The following is a 19,237-nucleotide window of genomic DNA, read 5'->3' as shown; positions in this document are numbered from 1 at the left end:
TGCTGCCCTGGTTTCTGAGCTGCCCCACCCCACCCCAAAGAGAGATGCCCCCCATAGGCACCATTCACCTGTAGAAGTTATAGCCAGGGCTGCTGCAATAAACAGCTGTGCAAGCCTTTGGGAGGCAGAGATGCAAGCGGGCATCAGAGGAGGAAGGGAAGGAAAGAGGGCCAGTGGCCAGTGTTGCCCGCAGCACCCCTGACCATCAGGGTTCAAAATTAGCAGGGCGCCAGGCACATTTTTGCATTTAAAGATTCTCCATTTGCAAGCACCTCAAAAAGTCTGGGTGCCATTTTTTTGCACTTGGCTGACACTCAAGGATTACTGAAATGTATGTGCTTTGAAGCCTAGAAATATATATTAAGGATTGACTATATGTTAAGGTATTTAACAATAATGAGTAGAGTGTTTTGAAACCTGAAGTATGGTACCAATATTTTTATTGTAAGCACAGAATTAAACATGTATTAAAAATTTATGCTAAAAATGTGATATTAACAATGTGTCACTTATGTGAATTGCATATTAATTCATGCTTATCAAAATAATAAAAAGTGTTGCCTCCCCTCCCCTCCAGTGGTGACTAGACATTCTGTTTTGGTGCCCACAACCCAGGTCCCAGAAGTCATTTGGATCGTAGCTGTTCTATCCCAGTTTCTAACACTGCTGACCATCATTCAAGGCACCCCAGGGTGTCATGGCACACTGGTTGAAAACCACTGCCCTATAGTGCAAAGCAGCCTGTAACTGAGTTTTAAGAGGCTATAGCCCAAATCCTTGTTATTAGACTGTGGACAGATGTGGCCACATTCACCTGCTTTTGCTTTGTGATCTGTAATGGGACTTCGGAGTTAGTTAAGCGATAATTTCACATTGCTTATGAACTGGGAAACTGGATTAATCTTGAACTATAAATGGGGTCTGGTTTTAGAGCTTGGTTTGAACTCCCAAGTTTAAAATACAGTTTCCTGGTTCATGTGTAATGAGGGAGAGAGGTTTACTAAACTACAGAAGTATTTTATTATGTTTTGTCAGAGACCAGAATTTAGATCTTAATCAGTGTGTAGGCTTTAACATGTTTTGCTTTATATTGAATTGAGATTTCATTGTACGCCTAGTTTATTTTTAAATTTAAATGCATTTTAAAGTTTAGTCTCAATTAAAGCTGTCCATCTTTATTTATAGCAGACAGTGTATTCATTGGTCTTTGACTTCCCTCATCCTATTAGTCCATCTCCTCATTTTCAGCTGGGTTGATTGGATGCAACTTTCCAACATGAAAAAGGATATGAAATTGAAAACTTCATTCTGTACTCCTACTGGAATGTACCTTATAGAAATGTATAATGGGAGTAGTATTCAACATTAAGCAATTGGAATATAAACTGGTGTGTGTTTTGGTGCTATATTGAGTAATACTATGAATCCAGTTAGAAGAGTTGATTAATTAAACGATCATCCTTGGGAAAATTGGCTTTTCTTCTGGCTCTGATGGCTGTTCCATTGAGAGTACATAATTGAAGGTGAACTGGATTTGGCTTTATGTGCTAAATGGTGAAAATGCTCTGTTAACTTTTCATGTGTCATGTTCTTTGACACAAAAATTTGGAACAACAAAGGTGTGTGGATTCTCCGCAACTACTGCTTTTCAGAGTATACCAGATCTCTTGGTTTTGTCCTTCACTATCATGGCTTTAAAATCTTCCTATCCCTGACATTTCATAATCTAGTCTTTGCCTTCTATTTCTACTAAATGATGGTGTTTCTATAGAGTAATTTATTGCTACTTTCCATGCAGCATTTGATACTTCCTAAGGACTAGGCACATTTTGCAACTTGCTATGTTCCTATTGTGACCTATTTTAGATGTATGGGCACATGTATTGTGTCTAGGACCTTTCCCTGCTTGGCGTGCAAGTGCTTTCCTCCAAGCCCCTGGCAGTGTTGGAAATTAGCCAGTTGCCAGTCACATTTTGCAACTGGTAACCAGCCTTTTGTGTCTGGATGCAGATATCCAGGTGCCACCCTTGGCACCTAGCATCTCCACTGGGTGCAGTCAGCTGGGCACAGCAGCAGCAAAAGACAGGCAACTTTTTCTGTAGTGCTACCCCCATCAAATGCCTGATTTGCCCAGCAACACAGTAGCAAAAGGCGCATCTCCACCCCACCCCACTACCCTGCAGACCCCCTGATTCACCAGCAGCAAAGTAAAATAAAATTTTAAACATTGCTCCTGCGCTGTTGGGTGAATCAGGTGATTGGCTGGATAGAGCGGTAGCAAAAGCCACTTTTTTTCTACCACTCTATCCTGCAGTGTAAGAGTGAATTGGTCAGACTATGAGTGTAATTCTATGCATGCAGTCTTACTCAGCAGGAAATCCCGTTGAGCTCAGTTAAAACTTATTTTGAGGTGTGTTGCAAGATTGTGGCCAAATCTACATTAAGTGTGAGGAGTTGTTGCTGCTGCTGCTGCTGCTGTTAAATTTGTATACAGTGGTACCTTGGTTTACAGATGCAATTGGTTCCAGGGAGCCGTTTGCTCCCAGAGCAGTACTCAAATGGAGCGCCTCTTCCACGCGTGTGCGAAGCGCCGATAGAGCACTTCTGTGCATGCGTGTGCAGGTCGCTTTGCGCATGCGCGCACTGCACAGATCGTTTCTGTGCATCCGCGCGCCGCAGAACCCGGAATTAAACATTTCCGGGTGCGTGGAGTACTCAAACTGAGAGTACTCAAACCGCAGCAGACGTAAACCGTGGTATGACTGTATTGCCCTTCATCCAAAGATCCAACGTCAGTTTCATTGTATTTTATAGTCTTGATTACTTTTGACTAAGAAAACATGTTAGATGTTTATATAGCATAAAAATTGCTATGTACTTTTTGTTCACTAAACATAAGGCAAATAAATACTCCAGGTCATATTCTAAATCTGTTTAAGGCTTTGGGATACCTTTTTATGAATTCTGAATTTTTCTGTTCATTTTTTAAAAATGCTGCTTTCTGGATTTTTAAAGAATTGCTTTCCCCCACCCCCATGACTAAACCAGACTAAGGCAACCTTAGGTGAAATGTAAATCCATCAGTATGAGGGAACTTTTTTCCATTGTTCAATTGTTATAGTTAAAAATAACTTACATATGCTTTCTCTTTCATTGAATAGCTGTTCTCAAGCTCAGTGATGAGAGGGGTGTGGTTTCAAATGTTCTTGATAGCAACCGTTGAAATTCTATCCTCCTCCTAGTCCCACTGCTCTACCTGCAGGGATGGTTGCTAAGGAGGCTATAGTAGAATCAACCCTCATTCTCAAATAGGACTTAATAGGCAACTTTAAGATATGCTGCTGCAATATTCATAAATAGGTGGGAGAAACATCTTTGTGGAAATAAATATTAGTACATATGTTTCAGACACAAGTCTCTCTCATTAGCTCCTACTTCAGATCCTTTTAGCTGGGAATGTTGGGAGCTGAACCTGGGACTTTCTGCAAAATTCTCCTCTACAATTGATTGCCCTTATCTGCTTGGCTTTCCATACCCAAGATTTCTGTGATTCTGCCTACAGCGGATTCCAGAGTTAGCCAATTATGTACCCTTCAGATGTTACTGCACTGAAACTCTCATCCCTGACCATGGGCCTTGCATGCCTTTTGATTTAGCTCTGTGTTACCACAGGAGTAGGGGACGCGGGTGGCACTGTGGGGTAAACCACAGAGCCTAGGGCTGGCCGATCAAAAGGTCTGCAGTTCGAATCCCCGCAACGGGGTGAGCTCCCGTTGCTCGGTCCCAGCTCCTGCTAACCTAGCAGTTCGAAAGCACATCAAAGTGCAAGTAGATAAATAGGGACCGCTACAGCGGGAAGGTAAACAGCGTTTCCTTGTGCTGCTCTGGTTCGCCAGAAGCGGCTTTGTCATGCTGGCCATATGACCTGGAAGCTGTATGCTTGCTCCCTCGGCCAATAACATGAGATGAGCGCCGCAACCCCAGAGTCACGACTGGACCTAATGGTCAGGGGTCCCTTTACCACTTTACCTTTTTACCACAGGAGTGGGGAGGTGTTTTCCTTGTTTTCTCTCTCAACCAGGATCCATCTGGGATCTGTTCTTGGCCTGCTGCTGCACATGTTGTCTCTGCATGGTCTCAGATCCTGTTGCTTACAATATCGCTTCTACAGTGATGACACCTAGCTCTCTTTTCATTCTTCAGACCTTTCTCATCTAGTGAATTCTATATAGCCAGCTGACTTTATTTCATAGTTGTTCAAATCAGTCATAGTTTATTTCATAGTTTTCTCAAGTCAGGTATTTCATAGTTGTCTGAGATCAAGCTGCTTGCTCAACTTCCTTTCCATGCCTCCCTCTCCTGGTGTAGTCCCCTTATTCACTGATATCATGTTGCTACTCTGTTTAAGGCATGAAATGTTGGTTTGATAATCAAGTCCTCTTTCCCTTGTTTTCCAGATTGAGTCTGCCACTCTTGTCAAGAGAATAAATTTTTTTGCAGAATGGAGTGGTAATATGTGGAGGGCTAAAATCATGGCCCTGGCTCTCAATCAATATTGTTATGCCCTGCATGTGGGGTACACATTGTCAATAATTTGGCCGTCCTGGGGGCCAGTTGTCAGACTGGTCCCACAGGCCAAAAATGCGATTGCTCTCACAAACGTGATGAACAACACACAAGTCAGTAAATAAGGCTTAACTGCTTTATTTACATATAAACAAACTGGGAGTTCTACATCATGGTTCCCTCTCTCTGGCATCACAGCCAGTAAAGAGAGAGAACAAAGGAACAAGAGTCCCACGTAGGAAGATTGTAAGACAAACATCCTGTCTACGTCACATCCACTCTGTGGGAATGAAAACACATACAATCATATGATACACAATAACCCTATGACTGCAGATGGGGAATGAATCCCAACAACCTCCCCCGATTTATGCCCTGTGCTGCAGTTCACCTTTGGAACTACCTGCAACTGGATTTGGCATTGGCTATACCATCTTGCACTTCTGATAAGTCATGACATCATAGCTCTTTGACTATCAGGAAATTGCACAGTTGGCTTTGTTGGTACACAGGCCCATTTGGACGTGGTCTTGCTTCCTTCTCCAAGGAAAATGGTCTTTACCCATACAACCTTTGGGCATGTGTAGGACATCATAGTCTTCTACTGTTGGAAATATTTGGTGGTTTCTTCTTGCGTTAACTCATAAATCTTTCTGTGAAATAATAAGGAATTTACTTGGTCTTTCTGTTTTGAAATGTGTGAAGTTCTTACAAATAGGGCACATGCAAATGCGTGCAGGAAATCTATGCCAGCTCACACATTAATCTTCATAGCAGATTATAGGGTTAATATTGCAGGAAAGGGTCGACCTGCTATGTGAACCTGCTTGTGACCTCTGTCTGTCTTCTTTATCTCTGCAGATTAGATGACCATTTCATAGAATAGTCAGGGACTTAACTATCCTGTCTGTTACTTAAAGTACCTTCCTTCAGTGCCTTTAAAGAGCATTACCATGTTTATTTACAAATTGCAAAATGACTGTGGTCATGAGTAGAAAGATTATGTTGCTTTCAGAAATTGTGGCTAAAGATGTAGTGAATGCATTTAGTCTGGTGATTTTTAACTTGCAATTTAGCAAAGAAGATCCTTAAAGTGGCTTACAAACAGATAACATCAGTAGGAAATACATGCTAGATTAGAATAACAAAGCTAACTAATAGCAGTCAACATAGTCGTCTATCACTTGTCACCTGTCCCACTGCAGGGCTGAGGAGGTGTTCAGAAGCTTGCACTTTTTGTTAACTGAAGCTTCTTGTGTTGTCTGGACACAGAACTCTTTTTAAACCTAAAACTAACCTTTGTTAAATAAGTCAACTTCAGAAACTGGCAGTTTTGAAATAAATGCAATTTGTTGGCCTTGAGGCAAATGCTTCTCAGTCGGGGTGGGGTGGGGATGGAGAGTGTAAAGGGAGGGGACAGCAATATTTTATCAACTACAGAGTCTAGGGCTTGCTGATCAGAAGGTCGGCGGTTCGAATCCCTGCAACGGGGTGAGCTCCTGTTGCTCGGTCCCAGCTCCTGCCCACCTAGCAGTTCGAAAGCCATGACCCGGAAGCTGTCTGCGGACAAACGCTGGCTCCCTCGGCCTATAGAACGAAATGAGCGCTGCAACCCCAGAGTCGGGCACTACTGGACCTGATGGTCAGGGGCCCCTTTACCTTTACCTAATCCCTGCTAATAGTTTTTAAATTTTAAAAGTGGGGAGTGGGGAAATCTTTGGCAGGCTGTAAAATGACAACAAAACAGATTTAATGCCAAGGGAGCGTATTTCATAATTGGGCCACTATCAAAGAGAAGACCCTTTCATTGGTAGCCAGTTACAAAAGGCACCTCGCAGAAGATCTTAATGTACAAGCAGGGTGGATAAAAATCAATGATTTTTTAAAAAAAATCAAAAAAATCGGATTTTTTTGATTTAAATCGGATTTTTTTGATTTAAATCGGATTTTTTTGATTTAAATCGGATTTTTTAAAATAAAATGCTTTTTGAGGAAAATATATTACCATCCAAAGGTTATTCCATCATGAAATAAAGATTAGTTTTTTAATTATGTAGAATAAGGTTGTATATGTTTATTTTTGGGGGTAAATAAATGCCATTAATCCATTCACAATGTCATGCTCTTCCAGAGGTTTTTGTAAGATTATTGGGCAGATTCTCTGCCTACAAGATATTATCACAGATACTTGGTTTACTTTTGCAGTTCTCAAAACTGAATTTGACTCAACAGAGATCACATGCCTCTTCTTCACAGCAAAAATGTTATAACATGAACAGAGTTGAGAAAAAGACCTTAATCCTATTGTTCTACAAACCTATGAATACAGAAACAACCCCTTCAGTGCTAAGTTTCAAGAAGTTCAGTGAATAGAATAGAAACAATATTTTTCTGATTGTTTGGAGTGGACAGTATTTAAGTTTTTCATGTGATTTAAATCAACTATGATTTAAATCAAGCCTTACTGACTAGTGATTTAAATCGTGATTTAAATCATGATTTAAATCAGTTTGATTTAAACCAAATCCACCCTGTGTACAAGTGACACAGACAGGCAGCCCTTTAAGTACTATGGTCATAAGCTGTAAAGGACTAATTCAATCTCAGCAGTGGGGAACTAATTAGGCCAACCAGCCCTCCTTATTTGGCCCATGAGGCTATTTTGGGACAAGCCACAGCTACCTACCCTGTACTTGATTCCATTTACATGTCAGATGTGGAGCAGGAAAAGTCATGTTTTTGTGAAAATGGTTTGCAGGCATCACTGATAGCATCTGCAAAATGCTGTGCATAATGCCATGTGCACCTCTTTGCTAGTCCAGTGATCTGCTGATTGCTGATGTTTTGAAGCCCAGATTATCAGCTAATAGTTGGACACTGGAAAGGGCTCCCATTGTCTTGGCTTGCAGAGTAACACAGCACTTGAAGGTAAGGCTTCAAAGCACTGTGCAGGGTTGTCTGCAAGCATTGATTAGCAGCTGATCATTAGAGCTGTCAGGGACCCTAACAAGAATTTTGTTGCCCTGACAATCAGGTGATACGGCTTTAAAGTGCTGCTTTGAACTTCTATAAGCACTGACAGTCAGCTGGTTATTGGAGGTTTAAAGCACCTCATACACAGGCCATTGTGATGTCTGGTGTTTGACAATCCTGCCTACCTATCAAACTTGGCTCATCAGGAAATTGTTTGGTGGCTATCAAATGCTAGCTATATTTTTTTAAGAGAGCAGAATACTGGGTGGGAGGAGGAATAGAAGGGCTAGAATATTTTGTTTGAGGTCTTACTTTCTGTACTCATAATGCCCAGTCCTATTTGGCAGTCTAGCTGCTGCACTCACAACTAATTGAAGTTTTAAAACAATTTTGAAAGGCAGTTTCATGTAAAGCAGAGCTTTCCAAACTGTGTTGTGACATTATTTGTGTGTCGTGACACGGTGTGTTGGCTGCAGTGTGTGGATGTGTTGTGTGAATGCTTTCGGCGCTCCTCCTGGGGCCGAAAAGGGGTTTATTTAACCTCCAGTTTGCTAGTAAAACTGAATTACTGCGTTGCAAAATGATGCATGTCTTAAAAGTGTACTGTATCACCAAAATGAAAAGTTTGGAAAGCTCTCATGTAGAGTATATTACAGTAGTCTAATGTGAAAATTAGAGCATGGATTGGGAAGCTAAATGAGAAGAATTAATAAGTTGGTTTTTTTAGGGTTATTGTTTTGGTCACTTTCTTTGGAAAATATTTGTTATATTAGCTTTTGAAATAAATCCATATAAATCTACCGGTATGTGAAGGAACAAACAATAGGGACCTTCCTTTCTTGCTTGGTTATGCAGAAGCAAGCGCTAGTCAAGATGTGTTTGGTCTAGTGTTTCCCTGGAAACAGGAATAGACATTGAGCTTACATCCTCTGTTGTGCTATGGTTCAAATAGAAAAGCTGTTGGGACATGTTGACGAAACCAACTTCCTAACTGGCAGGATGCAGTAAATACTTAACTTTCTCCTTTGAGAGAAGTAGCGCCTCTACATATCACTCATGCAGGCATAAGATTAACAAATAAGTGATAGCTGTTTATTATTTTAGAATAAACCAGTAACTTTCAGTGGGAATACTATAATGATATTATGTTCTTTATATGCATGTTATCAGTTCCTGTAATTTTAATTAATAATACACTTGTTGCTTTTTGAGACTAATATGCACTTTTATGTTTAATGCATATTGTACAGTGCTTATCCAGAATTAACACAATATATTTCCAGTGATCTTGTTTTGGAATGCTATTCAAGCTGTAACAAATAAACAACTACTTGCTTTTTTCTTTCTTTGTAGATGTTTCGTATATTGAAATTAATTTTTGAATTACTTTCTCAGGAAAACTGCTTCCCAGTGTTAGAAAAATTATACCCCAAAAAAACTGAATGGAAAGAAGATGTTCTAAGGTACAACTCAATGATTAGATGCTAGACTTTGGAAGAAACGCTGATAAATACATTTAATACAAAGGACCTGAAAGCTTTAAATGGGGACTATGTTTATTGGATCACAAATTGCCTGATCTTGCTGGATAAATAAAGTCTTGTTAATCCTATTTCTTGTTTTGGAAGAGTAGAAGAAAGATCAATGGCCAAATAACACCCTTCCACTTCCGTTGTCCCAGTTCTCAAGAAGAACTTGGTTCATGTCTTGAATGTAGCTGACCACCAAATTGTAAGAAAAATACTGTATATTGTCTTTGCATGTATCCTGAAAGAAAATACATGGATTCAACAGTGGAACATCAAAACATAATTTTTTAATACAGTCTGTGGAATTCGCTCCCACAGGAGGTAGTGATGGTCACCAACTTTGATCGCTTTGAAAGAGGATCAGATAATTGTGGTGAATAAGGCTATTGGCTACTACTAGTCACAATATCTCTGTGTTTCCTCCACTGTCTGAGGCAGGATACCCCTGAATGCCTGTTGCTGGCAATCACCAGTGGGAAGAGTGGTGTTGCACTCAGGTTATGCTTGTGGGATTCCAATGGACATCTGGTTGGCCACTTTGAAAACAGGATGCTGGACTAGATACTGGCCTGATCCAGGAAGGCACTTTGTGCTATCTTGTTGTGTGAACTTTCTTTGTAGTTGCATGTACGTTAACACTAAAAGGTGGTATTCTCTTCCCCTGAGAACAAGAGCAGACCCACAGAACCACAATATTGAAATTCAAGAGACATTTGATAAGACTATACATACTAGCTGGTTGTTGCTGTTGTTGTTTAGTCGTTTAGTCCTGTCCGACTCTTCGTGACCCCACTAGCTGGTTACTGTAACAATTAAATGCATCTTGTTTTGCCACTCAGAGATATCTAAGAAGAGATGGATTTCAATGTGATTCTATCCATGGAATAATACTAAGTAGGATCATTTACTTGAAGGCTGCTCATAACTGCTGATGATGTGTGCTTGGATCCAGTAGAAAACTTGTATAATAAATGCAGCAGATAAATTAAACCATTGGTTTGCATTTGGTTTACAGCAGTGTTCAAAAGCTGAAACACGCCTGAGTAAGGCATGTGCATATCCACCAGTGACCTGTGGTTTAGTTGTTAATGCATGATACTGAAATAATAGGTGCTGCCCTCCTCCCTGGCTGCTGGAAACCCCCCAAACAAACCATGAGTGATGAAACAAAGAACTGAGTTTGGCTTTTGCTTAGGGTTTGTTTTCTCCACACAGTGAGTCCAACATGAGAAGCCAGACCCAGACCATAGCCTTTTCCCCATCTGGACAGGGAGAGGAATGAAGTGCTTATTCCAGCCACATTTATTAGCACACTATGCCATAGTAATAAACTATAAAATATAGTTTAATACAATATGAGAACCAGGTCAGGGTGTCAAAATCAACTTCAAGCAGATATCCACCTTTAGCCTAATCTGTTTGGATGGTCATGATTCTGTTTTAAGTTAATACTTGTAGACCTTAATATTGCTTGTATTTAAATTTAGGTTTTATTTTAAACCAGATTATTTTAAGAAACATTAATAGATCTTTGATGGCAAAAGACAACCTTTTTTGTTGTTTCTTGATCACTGAGATCACTTCCCCATGAAAAAAATCAAACCTTTTGGATTAAGATATGTTCAAGAATTCAGACCCAATCCAGCTCTGTTAATTGCCTGATCAGAAGGTCGGCGGTTCGAATCCCTGCAACGGGGTGAGCTCCCGTTGCTCGGTCCCTGCTCCTGCCAACCTAGCAGTTCGAAAGCATGTCAAAGTGCAAGTAGATAAATAGGTACCGCTCCAAGCGGGAAGGTAAACAGCGTTTCCGTGCGCTGCCCTGGTTCGCCAGAAGCGGCTTTGTCATGCCGGCCACATGACCTGAAAGCTGTACACAGGCTCCCTCGGCCAATAACGCGAGATGAGCGCCGCAACCCGAGAGTCGGTCATGACTGGACCTAATGGTCAGGGGTCCCTTTACCTAGTGCAATACAAGAGGGTTCTTCAACTTTTGTGCCTGAGATGATGTTGAACTGCAACTACCATAATCCCTAGCCAGTTTATCTGATGGTTGGGGATGATGGGATTTGTAGTACAACATCTGGGTACGCAAGTCTGAAGACAGCTGCATTAAAGCAATACTAGCATTCTGATTTTGGAGTGTAAGATTCCTTCCTGACCCTAATGTTGATGGCCTGAGAATAATAGAATTTGTCCATTACGTCTTCCTGGGGAAACAAAGTCTGTATTTGTTTACATAAAGGTTCTAAGTGGGTTATTAAATCCTATCATTTTTATTTATTTATTGCTCTATGCTAATTAGGGCTCTAAGGGAATGCTGTTTTTAAAAAAGCTAAGCAAGGCTTAGCATGTCAGGTTGGGAGCAAGGTCAGACTCTACCTTAAAATACTTTTTTATTTTGTTTTTGAGAATGTCTGTGGTTATCCTTAGGGACATGGGTGGGGCTGTGGGTTAAACCACAGAGCCCTATGGCTTGCCGAACAGAAGGTCGGTGGTTTAAATCCCCGCAACGGGGTGAGCTCCCGTTGCTCAGTCCCAGCTCCTGCCAACCTAGCAGTTCGAAAGCACGTCAAAGTGCAAGTAGATAAATAGGTACCGCTACAGCGGGAAGGTAAACGGCGTTTCCGTGTGCTGCTCTGGTTCGCCAGAAGCAGCTTTGTCATGCTGGCCATATGACCTGGAAGCTTTACGCCGGCTCCCTCGGCCAATAATGCGAGATGAGCGCCGCAACGCCAGAGTCGCTCACGACTGGACCTAATGGTCAGGGGTCCCTTTACCTTTACCTCATGGTTATCCTTGCTGACACTTTTGAAGAGAGGTAGCATTGCAGCAAAAACAATGAAGAGTTTTGTGAGTACATGTATAGGTAAGAGCCAGGTTCAGCAGCTGCAGTTCATCATATGCACAACCTGAGTAAAAAGAGGAGAGAACATTCTCTCTTCAAAATGAGACCCAGGAGGTCAGGCTACATAAGAGATAGCAATAGTTGTGACAATACTATGCAGAGAATAAATTACTGTGGAATCCAATTCACATGGGTGTGATCAGCTAGTCAGAAATGGGCCACTGCCATATGTATGGGATCTTTCATTCGATTGCATTTTCATTGTGTTGTTACACAAGGTACTATTGATATTGAACTATTGATATTTAATGATCCAAAGAATCATGTATTTAGTTCTGTACAGTATGTGCAAGTTGGTTTTGAGCTTGTTTTTCTTCCGCAGCTTCCCATTCTGCATAGTGAACACCTTTAGAAATGGAGGGTTGCTTCTAAAGCAGCTGGGGTTGGGTGACATATGGGTTTGTTGCTCAATGAGGAAAGTCAGAAGTCTTGTGGGGTGTGCCAAATGCTCGACTACACATAAAGTAGCTCTTTGCAGTCTATCTAGCATGTTTGTAATATAACAGAAGACATCACTGAATCCTGTGATATTATTTCTTTTCTATTGAGAAAAGAGATGAGACAAAATTTTCACTGACCTAGAGTGGACATAATTACAGGGGTAGAAAAGCTTTTCACAATTTTCCTGTGTATTTTTCATAGAGAATGTCCTCCTTGAGCACAATTTGAAAATATTATGAATCACAAAGTATTTCTCAAGGGAGAAATAACTGAAGTAAAAATATGCTCTTGCACATAAACTACATTTAGAGAATTTTGGTGGCAGAAAAGATACACTTATGTTTTGCATAGTGCCTGAAATATTAGGTTAGTCCAGGGAGTGGTAAAGTCACATTTTGCGAGTCACTTTGAAATGTGTGGTGGTGCTTCACCTCCTCAAGGGGCGCTCCCTGGATCCTGAGGTTTTGAGCAACCCAGTTGCTCATATTCCTCTTTGGACAAGGTACTTGAGGGAGTTGTGGCCAGGCAACTTTGGACATATTTTGATGAAGCAGATTTCCTTGACCCATTTCAATACAGCTTCAGGGCTTGGTTTGGCACTGAAATGGCTTTGGTCGTTGTGGTTGGTGGTTTTTTGTGGTTTTTTTGAAGAGACACAGCAGTGGTTCCCTGTGGTCACTCATTAATCTGTTAGCAGATTTGATCCTATTAAACATAGTATACATCTGGAGCAGCTGTATGGGTTGGTGACATGATGATACAGTGGTTCTGTTCCTGCTTGCAGGGCTGTTTTCAGAGAAGCATAGAGTGACATGCTTGGATCTGTGGCAACTGCTGCGGGGTGCTGCAGGGTTCAATTCTGTCCCAGTGCTGTTTAACATCTACATGAAGCCACTGGGTGGAATCATTGGGAGTTTGGGACTTAGTTTTATTAACATAATTTTCAGTGCTATGTTGATGTTGAGCTGGTGTCTAGTGGCAGTAATGGGCTGGATGAGAGCTAGTGGATAAAAGCTTAATCTGGACAAGACAGAGACATTGTTGGGTAGTTCTTGTGTTTGACCTGCTACAGATGGAATAGCACTCCCCTTGAAAGAACAAGTTCATAGTCTCGAGATTCTCTTGGATCCATCTCTGCACTGGGCTTAGGTGGTTTCTGTGGCAAGGAGAGCCTAGTTCTAGTTATTGGCTGTTCTTTGACATAGACTGGTGATAGAACACTCTGATAACCTTCTGTCTTATTATAGTGTGTGCTATACAGGGTTGCCCTTGAATAGGGGTCAGCAACCTTTTTCAGCCTTGGGCCAGTCCACTATCCCTCAGACCATGTGGTGGGCTGGACTATATTTTGGGGGGGAAATGAACGAATTCCTATACCCCACAAATAACCCAAGGGTTGCATTTTAAATAAAAGGACACATTCTAGTCATGTAAAAACACACTGATTCCCAGACCGTCTGCAGGCCGGATTTAGAAGGCAGTTGGGCCACATCCAGCCCCTGGGCCTTAGGATGCCTACCCCTGCCCTGGAAGATGGTCCAGAAATTGTAGCTTGTGCAGAAAGCTGATGCTAGAGTACTAGTAGTACTTAGGTGTTGCATAGCGTCACTCCATTCTTGGAGAACCTATGCTGCCTGCCTGTGCCCTGTGTTCAAAACTAACCAGGCACTAGACATGTTTTGCAATTGGTGTGGGTCTAATTGCGACCACATGGAGATCTCCGGAGGCCAGGTTGGCAGTTGACATCTCCATCTGACTGGCCCCTCCAGCTTGCTTAAGCAGAAAAGCTTATTTATTTATATCCCAACTTTTCCTTCAAGAAATATATGGTTTACCCCCACTTCAGTTAATTCCTACAACGTCCCTGTGAGGTAGGTTCAGGGGCTGTGACTTCCCCAAGGTTACTCAGTGAGCTTCATGACTGAGTGGGAATATGAACCCTGGTCTCCCAGGTCCTAGTCCAACACTCTAACCGCTATACCATACTGGCTTCCTACCCTGTTTCTCTGAAAATAAGACATACCCATAAAATAAGCCGTAGCAGGATTTCTAAGCATTTGCGCAATATAAACCCTACCCCGAAAATAAGGCACAGTTCTGGAGGGTGCCAAGGAAGAGGCTAGGCTGGACATGTAATTAAAAATAAGACATCCCCTGAAAATAAGCCACCGTGTTGTTTTTTGAGGAAAAATAAATATAAGACGTCTTATTTTTGGAGAAACATGGTAGAGTACTTCTGCTATGGGACAGAAGTATAAATAAAGTAGGTAAATAAATATGGGGAAAGCAGGGAAAGATTATGTATGCTCCACCAATGCTCAAGATGACCCGGAATGTAACCCCCACACTAATCGGGGTTTGCCTATATATTTATTTTATTATAATTAAATTTATATACCATCCGTCATCCGAAGATCTCAGGGCGGTTCACAAGATAAAAAAATACAGGACAAAAGCGCGCTGATGAAAGGTATGGTTACGTGAGTGCCTTGGCAGAGGGTGTAAGCTGAGAGAGATTCTCTATTTGTGGTTTCAAAGGAAATATTTAACTGCTGTAAGATATTAACTCATTCATTTTGGGTAAACAGAGTATTCATTGTGGTGAAGTTTTCCATCTAAATGGGCATAATGCCAAGCTTGAGGACTTCTGGTGGCTGCAAATCTTTTCACCACCTCCTCTTCACTGTCCTCTTCCATAAGGTGGCCATGCCCCCCCCCCCCCGCTTAAAAAAGTGCATAGAGCTGAAGGAAGAGTGGTGTGTTCACACCTTTTTCTTTCAGATCTACGGGCTATTTCTAATTGTGTCATTCAGCTGGTGGTAAAACTTTATTCAGCAGAATGAGAGGGAAGCACTGGATCTGTGAATTGATTTTAAATCTTCAGTCTATCCAATATTGGCTTTAATTTTATGGCGATTCTGGGGGAACTCTTATGTAAAGTCATGAAAATTTAGGGGACTCTATTTAGGGGACTCTATCCTGCCAACCTAGCAGTTCGAAAGCATGTCAAAATGCAAGTAGATAAATAGGAACCACTACAGCGGGAAGGTAAACGGCGTTTCCATGTGCTGCTCTGGTTTGCCAGAAGCGGCTTTGTCATGCTGGCCACATGACCTGGAAGCTATACGCTGGCTCCCTCGGCCAATAATGCGAGATGAGCGCGCAACCCCAGAGTCGGTCACAACTGGACCTAATGGTCAGGGGTCCCTTTACCTTTATTATTCTACTGGATCTGACTTTTACCCTTATCTCATGGAAAAGCAGTGTGTGTCTTCCTTCCTTCCTTCCTTCCTTCCTTCCTTCCTTCCTTCCTTCCTTCCTTCCTTCCTTCCTTCCTGTGTGTAGGGGCATGTGCATGCACTTGCACATTTTTTTCTGTCTTTGGAGTGTGTGTGAAGCAATTAGAGAGTGTAATAACCAAGGCCACTCTCTCAAAATCCCAAATACACTTAGTGATCCAAAGAGACTGGTGATCTCTCATCTGTATGTTGCATGCTATTGGGTTTTCTTGCCTAACCAATACCTGCATGGTGAACTTTGTGAATCACTAGGAAAAAAGAGTGGAGCTTATATTAAAACTGGAGCTGCCTCTTACAAAGTATGTTTAGAGATGTGTATTGTTCGGGGCTTCACTATTTACAAAGGGCTTTTTTCTAATTGTGTCACCCAGCTGGTGGTAAGGGTTCATTTAGCAGAATGAGGAGAAAGCAGTGTTCACCTCTTCCCCTCTCCACCCCTGTATTCTGCTCTGGAGAGTCCCCCAGCACTTCAGAGCAGATTGCCAAAAATGGCATCCCTCCCTATTGTGCTGAAGGAAACCTTGCCATCTGACTGGCACCATTGGATACAAACCAGAGGATTTTAAGTCGATGGAAATTCAGTACTTTATTTTTAACTACAGTATTGTGTTCTATATAAAATCATTTAAATGGATGTGAGTACTCCTTTTGACTCTTTAGGCACCACTGCACTCACAATAAAAATAAAAGCAAATCTCTTTTCCTTTTCTTTTTTAAAGACTAAGGTTCCAATCCTAAACATACCACTTAGGGTTTCACCACAGTGAGGCTTAGTTCCGAGTAAACAACATATGTTGGATTATGCTGTAAATGTACCTCCTTTTAGCCAAGATGCTACCAGTATTTTTGTCATCGGAGGATAATGTGGAGCATGTTCTTTAATTAAAGTTAATTTTAAAATTCTGCAAGTCCTCAAAAGTCCATTTTAATATTATCTGGAATTGATTTTAGATTAAGAAATTTCTGATAATATGTTCACACAATACTTTGGTTAGGAAAAGTCTTATGGATAGGAAAGAAGTTACTGAAGAATTCAGAATGTTGCATTATCTATTGAAGACCTTAAGTAATTCTGTTTTGCCAGGTCCTACTTTTTAAAATGAATTATAACATTCACTGATCATTTATTGCTCAAATGTTGCTCAACTTTGACCTAACCCCCCCCAAAACAGGGCTTTCCTTCCTAAGGAAAGCTCAGCAACTTTGACTGCCAGCTTTTAACTCTGTGAGTAGATCGCAGTCTCTTGGGAATTGGTCATCCCTGTTCTAGATACACTATATAAAGAAGGCAGACTCCTTGCTGTGATGCTACTTCGGATTTCTGCCAAGAAACAACAAGCACTGCTTGTTGGTGAACAAATCTCTGCCTCTTAGAGTGATTGTTTTAAATTAGTTGGCAGTTCTGATTTAAACATAGCTCTGAAGGATCTTAATTTTCCTTTTGTATACTCTCTGTTACATCTCAGATTGCTTCTCAAATCTCAGAACTCTCAGAACCTTAGGGAATTTTTAGCCGCAGAGTAGTGTTCATTTCATGTCTATCTCTCTTTACCCTGCAACACAAAGAACTAGGGAAGTATAAAGGGAGATGACCTATTTTTAAAGTATTTGGTTGCCCTTATATTTTAGGGCCACTGCTGTAATACATACCAAAGGGGCAGTTAGGGAGCTTTTTAGACGTCGAGGAATTCCAAGGGAAAACCCTGTGCAATACACTAAAGTTATAAATCAGGCATCCCCAAACTGCGGCCCTCCAAATGTTTTGGCCTACAACTCCCATGATCCCTAGCTAACAGGACCAGTGGTCGGGGAAGATGGAAATTGTAGTCCAAAACATCTGGAGGGCCGAAGTTTGGGGATGCCTGTTATAAATCCTGGCCCTCCATAATGTTGGTGTTCAACAGTAGGTGAGATAAGTGAAGACTACGTGGAGAGGTGACTGACAAGAGAGAAGCAAGTTAAGTAGTTATTGGCTCTGGAGGACTTATGATGGTTGCCTTTTAAAAATTGGCTTTTTATATAAAATATTACCTTTAAACCATTACAGTATACAATTTTTTTTGTTAATGCTGAAGCATTGTTGTGCAAGTAGATAAATAGGAACCGCTACAGCGGGAAGGTATACGGTGTTTCCATGTGCTGCTCTGGTTTGCCAGAAGCAGCTTTGTCATGCTGGCCACATGACCTGGAAGCTATACGCCGGCTCCCTCGGCCAATAATGCGAGATGAGCGCGCAACCCCAGAGTCGGTCACGACTGGACCTAATGGTCAGGGGTCCCTTTACCTTTACCTTTCACACAGTCATATTCATCACTAAGTACCTGCAGCATCAGTAATCTGTTTGCCTGTGGGAAAGAGTCATCTGATAGTGAAGTGAATGACCAGCATAGCAATGAAATATGCCTTTTCAGAAAGAAGTGGGTAGTTTCTGTGTGCCAATAAAACAATTTGGGTATGCAGAAAAACAATTAGAAAAAGCAAGAGGTGGGACGACTGATGACTCTGCATGCATGTATATTGCAAGCCATTTGTGTGCCCTGTGGGCATTAGGTGACACATGGCTTTCCACTTTCTATTAAGAGCAGTGGGGGGGACATGATGAGCATGTGGCATTCTGCATATCAAAGTTATGAGTTAGAATAGTAGTTTCTCAGTACCAGCTTCTGGGAATGATCTTTGATTATTATTACTATGAGAGCATTAACAGCCAAAGGATGGTATGTGTGTACATGGTGGAGAACCATGCATATGGAATTTTCCTTTGAATTTTTGCCTGAGCAAAGCGGCAAACCAACTGTTAAGTTTAAAGATCAATTTGTATTTTAACTATCAGTAATGGTGAGGTGTAAGCTTAAAGGAAATCTGAAGCTCTGCAAATTCTCCTTCAGTTTGCTTACAGTTTTTTTGGATTTATGCTGGTATATTAAATAATTTGTGTAGGAATCCAATTCAAAAATTGGATCATACTTTGACTTTAGACCCAAAGCGGACAGCCTGCAATTGATGATCAGGATTTTTTATTGCATTCATTTAATGCAATCTACAAAATGTCTGTAAACAACTTACAAATCTATAAAATGCTGAATAGCTTTGTCAGTACAGTGGTACCTCATGTTGCAAACGGGATGCATTCCGGCGGCCCGTTCGCAACATGAAAAGCCACAACATGAAACACCGCATCTGTGCATGCATGTGATGCAATGCGGCGCTTCTGCGCATGTGCGCAGGTTACGGACGCGCCGAATCTGGAAATAACCTGTTCAGGACTTCCGGGTTTGGCATGTCCATAACCTGAAAATATGCAACATGAAGCAGACGTATCATGAGTTATGGCTGTAATTTAAAATCAAATACATAGAATAAAATAAAATAGAACAAAAATTTATTTTAAAATTTTAACAAGAATAAAAATGACATATCCTACCCCACCCCACTGAAAGATGAATGTGACAAACAGAATATAAATCATACTACACTGATCAAAGACCGAAAGCCTGAGCAAGCAGGAAGGCAGACATTGTTGG

The 19,237-nt window shown here is 41.3% G+C and overlaps 1 protein-coding gene across 16 annotated transcripts in view; it reads left to right on the top strand.

Annotated features, from left to right (window-relative positions):
- Positions 1-19,237, top strand: part of TNRC6B (trinucleotide repeat containing adaptor 6B) — a 110,464-nt gene that overhangs the window by 33,460 nt on the left and 57,767 nt on the right. For 3 of the 16 annotated variants that reach the window (XM_035128448.2, XM_035128455.2, XM_035128456.2), the window contains one exon: positions 8,935-9,002. The exons of the other annotated variants lie outside the window; for them this stretch is intronic. In XM_035128448.2, the coding sequence (XP_034984339.2) occupies positions 8,935-9,002 (68 nt within the window). The remainder of the gene's footprint in view (positions 1-8,934; positions 9,003-19,237) is intronic. 16 annotated transcript variants of the gene reach the window in all.

This window comes from Zootoca vivipara, chromosome 10, assembly GCF_963506605.1.
Source record: "Zootoca vivipara chromosome 10, rZooViv1.1, whole genome shotgun sequence".
Taxonomy (NCBI): domain Eukaryota; kingdom Metazoa; phylum Chordata; class Lepidosauria; order Squamata; family Lacertidae; genus Zootoca; species Zootoca vivipara.
Note: the sequence above shows the minus strand (reverse complement) of the source record. Positions and strands in the feature narration are given on the sequence as shown.